At 38.6% G+C, this 18,628-nt stretch overlaps 1 protein-coding gene across 1 annotated transcript; it reads right to left on the bottom strand.

Annotated features, from left to right (window-relative positions):
• On the bottom strand, positions 1-18,590 carry PRR14L (proline rich 14 like). Its single transcript, XM_084297143.1, has 10 exons — positions 18,555-18,590; positions 17,483-17,983; positions 15,929-16,010; positions 15,184-15,249; positions 10,148-12,956; positions 6,695-6,763; positions 5,762-5,930; positions 5,356-5,462; positions 4,301-4,372; positions 1-3,634 (listed from the first exon to the last, which is right to left on the bottom strand). The coding sequence occupies exons 2-10, from the start codon at positions 17,936-17,938 to the stop codon at positions 3,316-3,318; spliced, it is 4,149 nt and encodes a 1,382-aa protein (XP_084153269.1). The 5' UTR covers positions 17,939-17,983; positions 18,555-18,590; the 3' UTR covers positions 1-3,315.
• Between the last annotated feature and the right edge of the window lie 38 nt (positions 18,591-18,628).

Below are 18,628 nucleotides of genomic sequence, written 5' to 3'. Positions count from 1 at the left end.
TGATGGAGGCTAATGGCACAGGCATACAAATTCTCATTGAGCTATTTGTTGACATGATAGCATCATATAGACGTTTAATCCACAGTTAGCATCCATATTCTAGAAGAGCACCTGAAACATAATATACCAAAGGCCCACCTCAAATGAAATACAATAAATGAAAACTGCTTGCAGAAAATCAGCAAGCATCAGAACTCAAACGTATGCAGCCACAATGACAGTCAGGCAAACCTTGCAACACATATAAAGTAGCCTTAGCTGCTCCAATTGTAGCATGATGAAAGAAAGATTTTGTTTTTAGGAAAGTGATCCTTCTACCTCCCATAATCAGCAAATTTAGCAAAAAGCTGCCTGGCTCTGAAAAACATACTGCTACATGATGGTACCTGGCAATCTGCAATTCTCAGACTGCTCTAGTCAGCATTTGGTGAGCAATATATACATGTCTTTCCATGATGATACAAAAAAAAAATCCTCACTGGAGTGGGTTCTCTCTACAAAAAGGCAAGTGTACACATCTTTCAGCTAAGGAAGTATTTAAGACCCCAAAATATGCCTCCTCAATATTTTTTTTTCCTTCAATTACCTGAGACAGAAGCAGCTCAGAGTGGCAAATACCTACCTTTGCACCATCCTCACTCCCAGTTACAAGCAGCAGCCACAAGGAACAAGGCTGTTCCGTGAGTGTTGTAAATAGGGACAGAAGTGGGAGAGGGAAAAAAGGAAAAGTGCACAAGAATGACTGACATCTGTTCCTGAAGGGTGTGTGGGGAGGAAGAAAAAGATGCTTTGCTTCAGTTAGTTTGCATCCCTATCACACAAATACTAAACCAAAACAGAGTAATGCTGTATATATGGGTTTCCACAAGCTCTAAGGCGTGGGACAAGCTAGGAAACTGCTAAATTATTTTCTAACTCCTTCAGTTTTTGCAAATAAAAGGGAATCTGGTATTTTCTTTCCTCTGCTCTCTCTCCTGTAACTGTTAAAAACCTATTGTGTTATTTCAGAATCAATCAGAAATAAGGCAGAGTAAGGAAGCAGACAAAAAATACAACAAAACAACCCCCACACAAAGGAAACAACAACAAATTCCATGTTTTGAAGCACACTAGAGGTATGAACTGTTCTTGGACCCAAGTTTACTCCCTCCTCACCCATATCCTTGTTTTCTTAAAAGCCCCAGTGAGGTTACAGGTCAGTTGTGTCACAGCACTAGAAGACTGCCATATTAATAGAAGGTAAATTAACACTGTGCCACAATCCCATTCTACAGCATTAAAACCATTAAAAAAGTTATATATATGTACATATACGTATATATATACACACACACACATATACATACATACACACACACACACATCACTCTTGCTACAGCTTCCAGCCAGTCAATTTTTGGGCAATAAATCAACATAGGGAAAGTTTTGAATATTTTTTGAAAAGGTGGTTGACCTTTATTTTTTTTAGGGAATTCTTTTTATAAAAATAAAGAGGATCAATTAAAATGTTCTGCAGCAGCTCAAATAGGTTAACCAGACCTTGCTGCTGAAATAGTATGTTAATATGTTCAAAGTTTGCCTACTTTGTTATTCTATCCCCAAAACCCAAACAACACTACTCTAAGTCTGCACTCTTCTCTTTTCTTCAGTCTTCCTGATTAAAGATAATTTGCCTCCTAAACAAGAATGTAAACTTCCAGGAATCCCAGCATGCAAGCTGAGAGCAAAACAAACCCAGAATACATTTCCCTCAAGACTCAGGCACAGAGAATGTAATATTCCTCTTTCATCTCTCTACTTCCAAAGCTCTGGAATTCAACAGATTGCTTGTTAATTTTGAGTTTCCTGTTAGGCCAGTAACAGAAATGGCAGAGCAGCAGAAGATAATGATGGTATTTTCAGTCCTGCATTGACTGGGACTTGATTAAAATACCTACCCACTAGATATTTGCTCATTCTGAAGGTGAATAGGAACTTCAGTATATGGGTAGGTAAATAAGAAAGTGCAAGTTTTAAGTGACAAATAAAAGAATAGACTAATTAGATTTGAGCATCCCAGCAATGACGGCTTTGCATGAATAACTTCTATAGGCACTAAAGGACAGAAATTACCTGTACTGCAGCTAGCATTCATTTTGAATCATGCTTCAAGTAGGTTTAACAGAAGTTACCCCAGAAGGGAGCTCTCTTCCTTGAAAAGCTATAGCTGAGAAATTGCCCAGTGCTGCATCAGATAATTACAAATGGCCTCACATAATGAAAAAAAAATAATACTTTTGACATGCTAGGAGGCTCTTTGTACAGCACCAGCTATTATGTACAATGGTGCTGTACAAAGGACATCTAATTTTGAGCTATATGGATTGTAAAACTAAAATGTTTTAGAAAAATCTTTTTTTTTTTTCCTGTTGGTGTTAAAATGAAGCTGATATTTTTACTGAAATTAAAATCACTTAAAAATGAGAATCAAAGATTTTGCTGGTGTTTCCAGTATGCAGCAGCTCAGCTCAGTTAAATTAAAAGCTCTACTTGCATATGCTGTGACTTCACATCCTCATGGGCTTTGCCTCTGGAGAAGAGATATAAAGCATCAGCCAATTAGGTAAAAACTTACTCTGTATTGGGGAAAAATTAGCACTGGGCACAATCTTTTCTGAAAATATGATTATTTTTAAAAATCTCAGATCATGTTAAAAGGTGTCCTCATACTGCAAATAAACAAATATATACAAAGTGCAAGTTATTTAAATTCTAGTTACGTGGGGCTTCTGCTGCCTGAAGCCAGAAAGGGCCAGAAAGTCAGAAGGAACCTTCTAAGTAAACAGAAGGAAGAAATAATTGAAAGCAAGCCCAGACTGCTACTTTTAATTATTAAAAAGTTAGTGGTATATCAACAATGTGTTTGTTAAAACTTATCTTTACCAAACACCATATCTCTTCTGTCAGGTTGTTCAAAATAGCCATTACAGTAGTAACAGCAGATTCAAATGTGCAAATGTTTTGGAGTACAGAGTCCTAGCATCACTGAAGGTACACTACTTCCTCTTTTATACTCCTACTCTACCCTCAAAATGTTTTTAAACATCATTAAACATTAGCTGTAACTTCCAGAGGGTGGGGAAGGAAGGGAAGTCTTAACATGGGTGTGTTGCACTCACACTGGGACCCTAAGAGGATCCCTCCAGTAGCATTAAAAAAATAAAAAATAGCACCTTAAAGAGGGACACAGCCAATAACTTATCATCAGGTATTAGAAGAGAGTGGTAGAGTAAGGTATGAAGAAGTCAGTAAATTTCTCCCAGAAGGACTAAAATACTAAAGTAGCTGATTTGGGCCATATTCAGCTGAGTGGCTCCCTAGGATGACAGAGGCCTGCTCCTGCTCAGCCTCCTTTGCAAAAAAGGCTTCAAGGTCCATTAGCTTCTGACTCAGAAGGGCATCTAACTCTGCACTTTGTAGTGCAGCTTTTTTTGCTCGAGTGAAACTACCCACTGCTTTGATTTTGCCTCGTGCCTTCCTCTTCCGAGGAAGAGTGAAGTCCTGAAACTCTAGAATCCGCTTTCTCTTCTGCTGGCTGACAGAGATCAAGTGTCCATTTTTCTCCTTGGGCTCTTCAAAGATTGTTTCCAAGCTCCTGGTAAAAGCAAAAGATAGAGCTCATGAACACTTCGGAAGCAACTAACCACCTTACAAAGACAGGGAGACTGATTCATTCTGTAACCCAAGTAAACACACTTTTAACTTTTACATTTTTTACAGCCCCTCCACATCCCTTCTAATCTATATTTATCTGCAGCTTACACTTCAGATAACCGCACATTTATACTGCTAGCTATGTAATTTGTTATTGTTGCATAGACACCTGGGTTGAATCTCTTTGTATTTCAGTTCAAAAACACAACTGTAGACCCTTGATTTTATAGAATAAATAGATTTGAACATTAAAAGACATGCTAGTCTTGATAGTCGTGCTCAACTTAGGGAGTTATTCTTGTGGTTCTAAAGAATAATTAGTTGCCTTTTACTTCTGAAAAAATAAGAACTGTACTTGGATGGAGAATAGAATGAATGAATAGATGAAAAAAATACACAAGCTCATATAACTGCAAAATTTTAGTTCATATTCTCTTTCGCTGCTTTCCATCCAAATACTAAAAGATACTAATTTTTGACCAAGTTTCCTTATCTTTGTGAACTAGAGCAATTTTTCAAATGTAACTCCCCCTTAGATTTCAGACACCTTTAATCTCACCAGCAACCTACATTCATCTTAGTGTTCTCATTAGGAAGCAGAACCAACCTGGCTGGAGGAGGGGACTTGTAGTTCTTGTTCGTGTAAATTTCTTCTAAACTAAATTCTTTTTTCTTAAGCCTGAAAAAGTAATGAACAAATCAAATCAATACTTTCAAAAAGCATCTTTTCACCACAAGCAGATTTACTAGAAAATACTGTTTGCCTTCTATGCTTAAATGATAGCTATGTTTCAAATTAGAACATCATTTTAGACTAGCTGGGTACAAAGAAGAATGAAAAATGAGATCCCAAAGTATCTCATACAGTGTTTCTAAAACATCTGGGTCAAGACTTGTCATTTCTGCAGAGATCACTGCTCCTTCTAGCACACTACAATGTTTTGATATAATGGTGCTCAAAACAAGAAAGGGAAATCCGTTCACAGCTCACTTTTTTGTGGAAGCTAAGAAAATAAAGTTTAGTACATTAACATTTCATCTCTTGAGACTGATCTTAAAACTTAGTTATAGACATTTAGTTATCAACCTGATGTGTGAAGAAATGCATTTCTTTGTCTAAGCTGGCACTTCTGTTCAGGACAGAAATGAATAAAATAGATGACTGATTGGAAAAGCTTTATAAGTATTTGGCACTGTGACTACCCACATTTACAATGTACTAATGCTTTCCTAAGGTCTTATACCACAGGAAAAGAAAGGACAGTCAAGAACTCCAACATAATTTGCATCAACAGAACTTCCTGGTAAGTCTTTGTCTCACTGTGCACTGTAGGAAGATTTATTTTTAATGCTCGCTTATCAGTATAGTATAACCTTCTTTAGAAAATCATTCCACCACAGGTTAGTGTTCCAAGTTTTGCCTAAAAACTAGACATTCGTTCATACCCAACAGCCCTTTATTCATCCTTTCTCACTTGAAAAAAGTTATTTTTAAACACCTATACTTTTATGTTATACCACAAGTAATCATCAGGTGTTACTCAGCTGGGAGTGTACAAAATAGCTGTGGTAAGAGAAGCATTTATTGAAATATTTATATTATTATGCAGGAAATACAAACAACAGAAGCTAGCATAAGTCTATTTAAAACATACGACTTACCTTTTTGGTTTGGGTAGTCCCATTGGAGTAAGGTTAGGATCTGGCTTAGGAACAGTTTTCCTGATTCGGATCTGTGAGACTTTCTTTGGCCTCTTTTCTGGCTCAGTCTTGGGGTGGAAGGTTGGGGAGAAAAAAAAAATTAAGATGAAGGAAGTAATTACCATGCTAGTTAACCAAATTCCCTTTTATGTTAAGTATACATTATCTATAGAAGAAAAATGCTCTATTCCTCTTTGTTTGGCCACCTTTCAAGCTTTCTGCTTGAAAACAAGAAAGCAGCACAGACTAGGACTAAGGGCCTATTTTCTCCACTCATTTAACATTTACTAGGAAACATTCAGCAGCAGCAACTTCAAGTCCTAGAGAACAAGAGTCTGAGATACTTACAAATCTAAAATGAACTCACTTTTTTCAGTTCTGTGTTATCTTGAGATCTAAAACAGGCCGGAATGGAAGTATTAGCTTCATCAAGGTCAGGGACCTGGAGTTCAGATGCTGGAAGCCTGGGGGGAGATGGCAATGCTTCTGGAAGCAAGCGAGACTTTGGTAATGGAAGAAGGAATGAAGGTTCCAGACTATAACAGAGGAAGAAGGGGATACGTGTAGATTAATACACATTTTATTCTGCAACATCATCCCATGCTCTCATATGATGTTCCTAAATTACAATATGGACACAAAAAGCAATGCAGTTCATAGGAATTACCTAAGTGAACACTTTCTCCACTACATAAATACAGCCAAAATCTTGCTGCAGGTTGCAAGTATACCAAAACAAACTAAATTGCCAGTATATTTGAACATTAATTTTAAAACCACTCTTCCTTTCCATATAGTTAAACAGTTTATAGCTCTATTTGGTCATTACAGGTAGAAAATGATTAATTCTCCTTTTTTGTCACCAAATTTCTTTGGCACAGCTATTAATTTAGTACTTTTTGTTCACAGATAAATTTAAAAGATAGCTTTTATCTCTGCCATCCCAGCACTGAAAAAGAGTAGAAGGAAGTATCAGCACCTAATCTCCAGTTCCTCAAGCAGAAAGAACGTATATCCAAGTAAGAAAAAAAGTTCTGTAGTTTTACATGCATATTTCATAGTAAGTGACACAACATGTTTGAAGGTAACAGTGTTGTTCTGTACAGTGGTCTACACGGTGTTTGTGTGAATGCCCCTCTACACTCCTCCATGACATGATCCAGCCAGTGTAGAACTTTAATCAGAAAGCTATTCTTGAACTTCCAAAAACTGAAAGCCAAACTGACATAAACAACGTCTCTTTCTAAGAAAACTTACGATCGCACTACTTGGAATAAATATAAAAAGTCAAGACACTCACGATATCTCACGACCCAGTGTCTGTAGTGCTTCCATACTCTGTACAGGTAAGTGCGGTAACATGGCATAGCTGGTTCAAAAGAGTAAGAAAAAAACCAAACAACAACAACAACAAAAAGACATAAGTTAGATCTACATTATAAAAAAAATGAAGGAAAAATACCTTAGTATAAACTGGACTTCAAGACAAAAAAAAAAAAAAAAAAGCTCATATTGGGAACGGCAAAGGGAAGAAAGACTAATACCATACAAGAGTAAGCCACATCTGCGATTTAGTCCACTAACAATAAAATTTCACTGACAGCTTGTTAGGGAAATAGTCCTACTTTCACTTTAAAATGGTAGTGATAAGGAAATAAAAGCACAGAGAGGGAGACAAGTAATTACAACTTTTAGACTAATACCATGGAAATCTAAATTCCTCATTCAAAAACCCTAGCTTTTCAGATTAAACAAAAACCATGAAGTTTTTGTCCACTAAATCAAAAAGTCTATTGTGAGACAGCAGCAAGTACAAAGAATGATTTCCTTAAGACTCAATCTCTACCATCTCTAACTCCCATAATCTTAGTGGAATAATCTTAATTGACTGGAATAACAAAAAGCCTTTCTGTAAGGGTTGGTAATTACCACAATTCTATGAAATAAAAATCATCACAGCAGCTTTGGGTCTTTTAACGTTAAGCTTTACTTTGTGTCCATACTGTTAACAGCATGAAAAATGAGTCAGTTGGAACAGCTTTTATTACATTACATAGCAAATCTTCCACTTGCTGCTTTCCCAAACTAGCAACTCAATGTACTTCACTGTTCTAAAGCAAAGAAGTTACACACAGACTGGAATGCAAAAAAATAAATCAAAATCAACCATGCTGGCGGCATGGATAAGATGGTATATAAGGAGGCTGGAAAGACCTATTTCTTGTATTTGTCATTTAATATCAGAACAGTAACATTGCATTTCTCTCAGTGTTCTTACTCACTATCCCAACAACACTGGAATCTGCACCAACAACGCATCAGAGTTCTCTTTGCTACAGGCTGAGCTAACTGCTTTGTGCAATTCAAAAAAAAAAAATTACAAGAAGAGAGGAAAACACACTTCAGAAATTTTGAATCCAAATGAGTATTAAGTAGAAAAAGGATTTCAATTAAAGAATGTTTTATTACTGGCTGTGGAAGTAACAGCACAAGTTATTACGCAGAACTGTTGTAGTTCCTTGTTCTCCTGGTCATTTAAAACTGACAATGAATAAAACCATTTAAAGAGGACAAACTCTCTTCCAGAAGAAAATGGCCTTCAGAAAATTAGGAGCCACTTTTCAGTTTTTCTGATTTTTAACCATCTTAAAACAAGCAGAGATTTGTCATACTGGGAGCTGAAAATGCCTTTATACTGCACACCTATTTCTTGTATTCTTACATTTACATGCCAGATACTTCTTTCACAGGAGATTATATATATTTTTTTTTGAATACACACAAATTTAAGAGAGATATACTGAATTATCCTTGTCACTGTTCCTGTTAATGTGTTAAGAAAAATAAGACATATTAGTTGATGAGGACAGGCTATCAATCTCTAGAAAAATTGAATCTAAAATGGTGTTAAATATTTTAAAGGCTAGGCTTAATTCTTTCAATTGTTTTATATCCAAATCCTTCAATTTTACTTTTTGTGTGTTTATTTTAAGAATAGGGTTTGCTTACTGCACTTTAAACTTCTGGGAACATTCTTTTAAACTTACTGCCTTAAACGCACCACAGTAACTTCATTTTAAAGAAAATCCAAGTGGGACAATGCAATAATTAAGTCTACTTAGTATGTATCTATACATATCAGGACATATCTGAAAGGTATTTAAGAAGAAAATACCAACTGAGTTTCAGGGTATTTTAACTTTGGGTATTTTTCACTTAGGGTGATTAGATTTGATTTGGCTTGTCTCCCTTTTGAATAAAGATCACTAATAGCAGAATATCTGTTTTTTTTAAATTATCCTTTATGTCAAGGAATTAAGTCCTCTTATATTTTAGTTATGTGGATATGCTGTAGCAAGCTGCCTTGGAGTCTGTAGACTTAATTACAGGAGAAAACATGAGTATAATTCAGCTCAAATCTCACAGTCCAAGGATATCATACCTCAACAATATAAAATAGTAATTTTACCCCACACTTGGATGGAAGTTTTAAAAAGTAGGGGTTTTATTTTGTTTTTTAAAAGAGCAACAAAGTCTTATTTTAAGCTGAGTGCTCAAACTGTAGTTTACTGATACATTTACTTCCAGGGTACTAATTTATACACTTGAAAATTCAGTCCAGTAGAATATGCTGCAAAGTTGTCTCTATGCTATTATTCAACTTCAATCTTTTAGTGCAGAGAACTCCCAGAATGGAGTAACTCTTTCATATGCTCACTCAAATCTTTTCAGTGAGCAATCAAAATACTTAAACTTTTAGATACATTCTTCATTTACACAAAACAAAACACAGCATGAATTATACATAACTAAGATACGCCAAATTCAACACTACTCTAGAGACTGCAATTTTAAACAAGAGTTGATCGAATTGGTTTTTATGCTGCGCTCATGAACCTATAACTCTGTCCAGGAATCTTAAGACTGCAAGATCAGGAACTTAACTGTCCTGTGGTGTCTCAGGTAGCAGAACTGATACATAAAACAGGAAAATGTTTGCTCAAGAGCAAGCAAAAAAAGTCTTCTACCAGAACTAGGAACCTCTTCTCTTATTCTGTTTCTCAGCAAACAGATCTCAAATGCAGATAACAATGTTAAGCAAGATATGCAAACTAGACTTCAGTCCTCTTCCCACTCATATTGAGGACAGAAATCACAATAATTGATCACCAACCTGAAATGGAGCTATGCTTGCTTGTGCCAACAATACATCTAGCACATACTATCAAAAGACATAGCACATGTAAAGAGGTTTCAATTAGTATAGAACAGTTATGGAATACAATTAAAGATTTAACTGAATTCTCACCCCCATTAGGATTCTCCCTAAGCTAATATTGAATACTTTACAGTCATTCAAGTGACACTTGCGGCTCAGACCTCTGAAAAAAGCTCTCCTACCTCAGAAATCCAGCTGCTCTGCAGGCACTCTGAATAGAACTAATGAAGTAGCTCACCTTTCTGCATTATATATTCTTGTGTGTATATTTGGAATGGGAGAAGAAAATAGAGTTAGCCATTCTGCCAAAAGAGGATATTATTAAAGCGAAGGCACATATATTTAAATTCAGCTAACAGACTGTTCCATAGGGATGAATCTTCCATGCTGAGCCATTTTTGGAGCAGAATGTGTAGATTTGGAATGGGGGACACTGACCCTCCAACACAAGCTCCAATTACCCTCTCCCCCCAAAAAGGAGCAAGAACATACCCTATACATATTTATTCTCAGAAATAAGTTGATGGGTTTTACCTGTTCTCGATGGCCACACTTGGCTGCCACTTGCAGTGATTGGAATGAAGAGGAGTGATTTCGGAGGGACAGGCAGAAGGACCATGCTGACTCCATAAGGATAGGGCCCTGCCCAAGGAGTACGGCAAGGAAGAGACGAGACCATCCGATACATTAGTTCGATACCTTGCCCCTTTCAAACCCTGTGTGAATTGGGACATAAATAGTCTCTGGACAGTAGGAATACGACTGGTTAAGTTTCTTCTTCTTGTCCAAATCCTGTAACATCCCGGGGAAGAAAGTGCTAGCACTGTGTGAAGGCCACGCATGGAGCAACTTCCCATTCTTTCAGCTACGGCATTTCTTCTGTGGTTGGGATGAAGGGCAACAGCCCCTGGGGTTGTTACAGAGAGAGGGGAAGGCAGATCATTATCTAGGCTGGAATCTTCCTTGAAAGCTGCTGCATCCAAACAGCTCTGAGACAGGAGAAAAGAGAATGTCCACTTAGAAGGTGGTGCCGGCATTTCTCCCAAAACTGGTCTGTGATGTCCAGAGTGCCGAGATGTACTCCCTGTTAGGTCTGTCACAGGACTGGAGTCCAATTTTATGTGAAAAGAAATTGGGAAAAGCGGGGTATCCAAGAAAGAGGATGGAGAATTGTTGCTCAAGTCTAAAAAAGATATTTTGGTAGATCCTACAGGATAAAGTGCCAAAGACTGAAAGCTGAACATCTTGGTACACCAACTGTCAGCCCAGCGTGAGTGTAAGTTCCTGTTAATGCAAGACAAAGCTTCCAATAGATTTTTAGATCTACGTTGGCTGTACCGCTCAGCCACTGGAAGGATTTCAGAAGAACATGGCAGTGGTTCTATGTTATGGATGCTTTTGGCAGGTGCCAGTAGTTTGCTAGCCATTGCAGACAGCTTGCTCAACAATGCTGGTTCTTTGGTACATTTTCTACACTTCAAGCTGTTCAACAAACTGCACCTCTTGGCAGAGAGCCTTGGCATACGTACAAATCTCATGGCTATTTCCTTTTCCACTGTTGGTGGTTTGCGTGTAAAGTATAAAGATTTGAGGAGTGTATTTTCCTGGCTAGGGGGCATTTCTGAGGGAGTCTCCAAAAAAGTTGAACTTTTATTTTTTTTCATTTTTCTTACTGTTTCTACTTGATACGAAGTGGGAACTTTTTTGCACGTCCTTCCAGGCTGTCTTTTTAATGGAAGAGGTCCTCTTAATTTCTTTGTAGTTCCAAAGGCACCGGGAATTCCATTATAGTTTAAATTAAGGTTCAGGTTTTCCATTTCTGAATCCTGAGTCTTCAAAAACTGTGAACTAATTGTATCAGGGGTAATCTTTGGCCTTCTGAGTTCTTGTAAAGTGCTATGTAGTTTATTTTCACTGCTTTTAAAAGCAAAAATCTCCTCTGAAGGACCTTGAAACTTTGTATTTCTTGCCATCACCAACTCAGTTGAAGAACTGCATAAAAGTTCTGAACTGTCCAATATGCTTGGTTGCAGTGTGACTTTTGCTTTCACTTGGTATTCCGACTTCTTTTCTTGTTGTGCCTTCTCTGACAAATGTACCTCCATCTCCTTGTACTTCTTCTTTCGTTTAAGTGCCTGACATTTCTCTACTTGATCAAGTCTCTCCGAACCTAAAGCCTTATTTTCCTTGCAAACTGAATAAACTGGTATAGTGTCTTGAAATCCTGTAATTTTCTTTAAATTATCTTTGCTCTGTGCATTTAATTTGTAAGGCACACATACTTCATGGCAAACACAATTTGGTGATGCTTCTTTGCAACTGTTTGATAGTATATTCTTAGACGGATAAAATGGGGATGTTGTATTATATGGGAATTCTGGTGATATTTCTGTGTCAGGTGCATTTTCAGTTTGACAGTCTTGCACAGTTTCTGAACACTGACTGATAGCTGCTAAGTGTGCAAGCTTTGTAGTATTTTTTCTTTCTTTTGAAAAATTTAGGTTAGAGCTTGGGATTTCTTCAAAAACATTTTCACAATTCTCAGTACTGACAGGGACCATTTTGCTACCAGATTCTTTTGCACCTTCTAACAAAGCCCATCGGAAATCTTCTCCATCAAGGAAAGAATGTACAGGCAACTTTTTTCTAGGAGCTATTTCTCTTTCAATCTTCTCTTCTACACATGCATTCTTAAACTTCTGTTCACAGTCACCACCTTCTGGTAGGGTCACATCCATGTCTTTCCCAGCTAGAACACATCGTGATTTGCAGTCAGAAAGGCTTTCTTCAAGAGTTTCTTTACCTTCTCTTCCACATCTGTTTTCTTGTTCTTTTAGTTCTGTTGTCTCCACCTGAATTAGATCACTGATGAAGCCCACGCATCCTGAAGAGTCGGCATTTCTTATACCATTTAAAGAGTCAAAATCCACTCCCTTCTCTTTTACAGTTCCTTGAAAACCATCTTTCCTTACATATTTATGAGCCAATGGAGGTAGGTCATCACCTTTTTTTAACAGTTTCTCTTCACTTTGACTAGAGACAATTGATGTTTTAGTTTCTTCCACAGAAGTAGCCACAGATTGTAAACCTGTGTTTGGTGGTTTGTTTAAACTTTCTAGATGCTTGCTGCCTGGAACTGGGCCATTAAACTCACTTTGATGTGCAAGAAACTGATTTTCCATTGGACACAGGGTCTTTTCTGTTTTGGTAGCATGTCTCCTTCGAATATTCACATTGCTGAGTAATGGACAATCACAGATTGAAGTGCTATACTCAGAAGGGTTAGCTGTGAGTGATGACACTTCTTTCTTCTCATATGTGCCTAGTTCTTTCATCTTCGGGCCTAATGGAGAGTTGCAAAATCCAAAATTATGAACACATTTTTTTTTGTTCAGATATCTGACTAATAGCTCTTCACTAGTCTTACTTCTCCAATTGCATTCAGGAGCCTTTGGAGAACTCACAGGTCTTATTTTATCAAATTCATCTGTCTGGAGAGTACACATGCTAATTTGTTCTTTTGCCTCATCTTTGCCACAAATAATTTCACTGACATCTGTTACCTTATAAAGATCAAATCGTTTCACATTTCCAACCTTCATATTCTTATTTGAAACCTCATCTCCTACCAAGGTAGCAGTAGGCTCCTCTGCAGTGTAAGTTGAGCAAAACATGTTTTTTGCTGTGGAAATGTCATTTATCCCATGCAGAGCTACATCTCTGTTGCCCAAGTGATCTTCAGAAGGAAGAGATCCACATGCCAAAGGGAAGCGTTCTTCCAGAAAGACGACAGCCTTTTTACCATTACATCCAGATGAAGCTTCTCCTTCCAAACTATCATTTTCTTCAATCTTCATCTCAATGTCAGCCTTAAAAGAACGACTGCCTGGGAGAGCATCGTCTATATGTGTATTCCCTGATAAAGTACAGGAAGTACTGGCAACTGTATGCCAGTATTTTACGCTCTGATTATTACAATGTCATGTGTCACTATGTTCATTTTCTAAACCAGTGTCCACGCTTTCTATATTCCCTGCTAAAGACTTTTGGAAAGTTTTTCTTATCATATTAGGAGCATCAAAAGTCATGGGATTTACTGAAGACTCGAAATTGTCTCTATGAAGTACAAATTCACCAACTTGTTCCTCTGTTGTCCCAGAAGCACCAACTGATTCTTTTCCAAATAGACTATCCTGAGCCTTGTCCCTGCTTGCAACTTCATTAGTACAGGGAATACACTTGTTACAGTGAGGTTCTCTTGATTTTTGTGCAACAGGAGGTAGAGTTACACTTAGTATATAAATCAAATCAGTTTCTTTGCCAGTGGACAAAGTGACAAAGTCTATTGGCTTCTGTAGTGTCAACTAAACTGCCAGCCAACTCTTCTGACTTTGTATTACTCTCAGATTCCTTTTCAAACAATTGTACCTCAGGTGACCCTTTCTCTACCTTGGTAGTATGGTCCAGACAGCTATGGCTACTGGGAGGAGAAGTTTTACTGTAGGCATTATAAATGCATACATCTGTCTGCCTAATTTCATGGGAACTAATACTGTTCATTTCCTTCAATAGTCTCTTTTCTTTTGCACCGTCCTTGCATAGGTCACTAACAGAGAATTGCCAGTGGTCCTTCTTACACTTACCAACTTCTGATGGGACCATTTTAATCTTTTCTTTTGAGAAATTCTCAGAATATGAAGGAATAGAACTAAAACCTGAAGAATGACCATGCTCAGAATTAGCACCCTCTGGAGCTTCAGGCAAGCTACCAGCTTCAATGTTACCTCCCACAGCAATTTTCCTTTGAGTCTCAGCAGCTTCTTCACATTCAAAGCTGTAATATTTACCTATGTTATCGTTTTCTTCCCTACAATCAGTTTGAGCACTAGATAATTCTTTGTTCCTTACCACTGAGAGATGCTCTAATGGCATGGATGCATAGGTACAATTTTCTACAAACCCAGTTCCGTGATCATAATTAGTCTGACTTTCCATGTTTTCAGGAAGATACTTTTTTGGGGTTTCATTGATAATTTTATGCATTGTAGTACTAATGTTTTCTAGCAATATATTTCTAGAGTCCAGATAACAGATGCTTTTTGGAACTGAACATAAACCTTCCAAACCTTCTATGGAGAGCATTCTACCACTTTCTACCGATGACAATCTATCGAGTTCATTCTGTTTAGGTAGAGGAACAGTACAGAAGTCATGAACATTGTTTTCCTCATCCTGCTGATAAGTCTGGCAATTAGCAAGTGATGTACTGAATTCATTAACAGGATTTTGTCTGTGTAACTTATTTTTTCTAATCTCCAAAACAGATACAACATTGCCATCTGTTCTCAACCCATTATATTCACTTATTTCTTGTGGTTCTGTGGTTGTTTCAATGTCCATTACTTTTAAAGGCTCTGAAAAATCTAACAAGCTGGTTTCTGAAATTCCAGCTCCACCCATGACTGTGTCTACATCTGAACATTGATTGCTCTCAGGTGGAAGACCTCAACTCACACTGTCATTCTTGTATTCTACTTTACTAAATATCCTAGTCCCATCAGCTGTCATACCTTGTATGTCTTCAGTGGGCTTTGGAAGAATTTCAGCTGTCACCTGAACATTTGCTTGGTTTTCTTCTGCATAAGAAAAATAACACAGATCAGCACCATACACTGAATGGAGAAGGCATTCAGCTTACTATGTTCCTTTTAGCATTATACACAATATTGTGTGTAGTCTTGGTTTTCAAAACTTATTCAAAGTCAATTGAGAAATGATTTTCTCAAAAAAGTCAATTATTCAAAGTCAATTGAGAAATGATGCTAACAATTCTAATACAAGCCTTAAAAAAAGCAAACAAACAACCCCACCATAAATCTAATATAACAAACTCAATCCTTTTCAATACACACATTCCACGTGAGCAGGAGACATCCAAAGACCTGTATTTTTCAGATTTCTCTAATATCAGACTAGGCACGTAAGTGTAGTAACAGCAAGATATATATAGTCCAGCTACAAAGCATAAGGAAATGCAAAACGTCTGCTATTAACAAGAGCTTCTGCTTTGGCATAAATAAGTACTCCACGGAAGTAACTAAACCCTATCTTTTACATAAAGGGTCTTTAGTAAAGTGCATATGCTATTCTGAAAAAGCAATGGATTAAGTCTGGCTACTGTTCAAACTACACAGGGTAATAGCTTCTACTATAGAACAAAGTAAATGAGCTCTCTTACTCATCAATTTTAAATCACCAAAAAGGCTTCTGTGAGAGAAGCAGGGGACAGATTGGGATGTAAAACTAAAAACTCACCTTTGTTCTTCAGAGATCCTGCTACTTCAGTGCAACAGCTTCTTGAAGACTTCGCCCTATACCGGTTTAGGTGAGGATCCTCCTGAAACAGGACAAAAGTATCAGCAGAGTTTGATCAATTTGCTGAAGCATTTTGCATATTTCAGGGACTGTACCTGCTCATCTAGCTTGATTCTGTCAATAGAACAGACACCCTGAAGGCTCAGAGCACATCAGCCCTTGCACAGAAGCAGACTTGCTTTGCAACTAGTTCGTGCAAGCACTTGTCATTTCTTTCTGATCCTATCAACCAACAGCACCTCACCGTTACACAGTGATGCATCCAGAACAGATTTGTGTTTAGAAGCAGTAAAATCTTCCCGTGCAAGCAACTAAAATGTAAGTGACTTAAATGGAAATTGTCGCAAATGTGAGTGTCAGAAGAATAATCCAGTCACCAAGTCTATCTCACAGCCCCAAACCAGTCCTGCATGCCTCTGGTAAGGTGCACACCTTTTCTTTTATTTAGTAGAACTTGCCTTGTATCATTCTTTTTCTTGGCTCAAAAACACATAAACCCAGGAACATGCAACCTAGGTCTGCTTTGGAAAAAAACAAAGAAGCAAATAATCAAAAACCTCACCACCAAGCTCCCTGCACGTTTCAAATATGTGAAAGGTCATCTAGGAAAACTGACTATGGATCATTTAATGGTTTTTATTTTCATAATTCTTCAATTCTTCAAATTTCTTCAAACGGTAATCAAAAAATAAGAATTAAAACCACAAAGTATTTTGATATTATGTAACATCCAGTAATAATTGTAAATTGTGCACCTTATTTCCTGGCTGGTATATGTTCAGTCACAGTACCTTTTTTCTTCCCTGTGTTTTTTTTGTATTTGTGAAAACTTTTTATAAGTTAAGGAAAACTGATAAAGAATCACTAAATATTTCAATTTTTAATAAAGAGTTCTGTGACTCTTCAGTTTTTAGTAGAGTATTTGGCACATTTTCTAGCAAGTCTTTCCCTAGAAGTGCTGCTTTTATCATCAGTCTTTGCCAGAGTGGAGAAAAAACAAACCATGACCATGGGAGATTCTTGTTTTGAGAACATTAACAGTGAACTCTTGCCTCATTACAAACAATAATTCCAAAAACGAAGAAGAATCTTCAATTTTAGATAGAAAACTTAAACGCTAGACTGCATTATTAAAACACTATGACCAGACTGAAATAACTATTAGTTAGTGATTAGTACCTTGACCAGGGATGGTACCTGTGAAATTCACTGTACCCACAGAACATGGGCACTGGGTAACGATGCTTTAGTTACCAGTTCTTCATTGTTACATACCTGCCTCCTAACATTCCTTCAGGATTTAGCAAAGCTTGGTATTTTAAAATACTGTTGGTCTACTAAAATATACTCTCATTTTTCATTGGGCCTGTGATAACCTAAGTAATGACACATGACAGAAAACATAAATAATAGGAAATCAAAAAGCCCTCTGCCTTGTCATTATAACCTTAAATGCAAAATATCACACTGGGATGATTTTTGCTATTTGCTTACTTGTTTCGACCAATCCCCAGGTGTTAAAGCACAGCATCCAGCACAATTCTCAGCATCTTGTGCCCCTTTATCTTCGTGCTGGTATCCACCACCAGAACAGTCTAGTTCCCTAAAGTTTTGTCTTTTGCTTTTTTCATCCTCTTCAAGGTCTCTGTCCCTCGGTAACTCTTCAGGACGGGATTCTGCTGGCCCATGAGAAATCGCTCTGACCATATCATCCGGCTCCTCTGTCTTCTGGCAAAAGTCTTCTACCCCTGAAGTCCCGTGATGCTCAGACGACAGGCTGCTGCTGCGTGCGGGCACAGGTGTGGATACATCAGCCTTTGCATCCAATCCAACGGTAGGCTCCGACACTGCCATCAGCTCCGTGGGGATGCTGGCTGGCAGTCCCGCGTAGAACTCTGTTACACCGCTGGTGGCAGAATCAAGGAGACATTCCACCCCAGCTGATAGCATCAGGGCAGCAGGAGGTCCGTTGTCTGAAGCTTTTCACGGCTTACCCTGAACACGAAAGCAACGTTAACCTCATAGAAAGAAATAACTCAGTGATTAAGAGAAAGGGCTCATTGTTCAAGATTCAAATGTGTGTTTAGCAATGATACATCCAGCTATTTTTCTTAGGAGAGGAGCTGAGCACCATTTGAGCGCCCAGGCAAAAGTTTCACTAACAAGAGCAGCGCACACAGGGATTGCTGAGGGGTCTTTTCGCATCGAGCCCTCTCCCAGCAGGCGCACCGCCAGCTGCAGGAGATCACCGAGCACACCTCGGGGCTGGCATCACCCCTCCATCACCCCTCCATCACCCCTGCTCCCCCTCCCCCTGCACTACAACCAACGCGCTCCGCCGCCTCCCGCAGGACCGGGACCCGGGGCCAGCTCCTGCAGGCTCCTCCCTTGTTCCCCCCCGGCCCCTGGGAGCCTGGGGCAGCTCCGCGCCCCGCTCCCGTGCCGGGGGCAGGCGGGGCGAGGCGAGGGGTCCCGCTCAGAGCGACCCTGCCCAAAGCAGCCCGGGCACCCCCAGCCCGTCCCGGCCGGGCCCCCCCCCCCCCCGGCGCCCACCCGCTCCCGTTACCTGCGGCGGCCCCGCTCCGCTCCTCCCGCCCCCCCCTGCTCTGACCTCACTTCCCCATCCGGGCCGGGCTCGCA

The sequence above is a fragment of the Netta rufina genome (genome assembly GCF_964035555.1).
Source record: "Netta rufina genome assembly, chromosome: 17".
In the NCBI taxonomy this organism is placed as follows: domain Eukaryota; kingdom Metazoa; phylum Chordata; class Aves; order Anseriformes; family Anatidae; genus Netta; species Netta rufina.
Note: the sequence above shows the minus strand (reverse complement) of the source record. Positions and strands in the feature narration are given on the sequence as shown.

Excerpts from the sequence above, each read along its gene's own strand:
- PRR14L (XM_084297143.1), bottom strand. The coding sequence starts at position 17,938 with ATGCTATCAGCTGGGGTGGAATGTCTCCTTGATTCTGCCACCAGCGGT. Across the intron at positions 12,957-15,183 it reads GCCCACTGAAGACATACAAG|GCCCGAAGATGAAAGAACTA; the intron begins GTATGACAGCTG and ends ACTCTCCATTAG. Across the intron at positions 5,463-5,761 it reads ATAACACAGAACTGAAAAAA|ACTGAGCCAGAAAAGAGGCC; the intron begins GTGAGTTCATTT and ends TTCCACCCCAAG.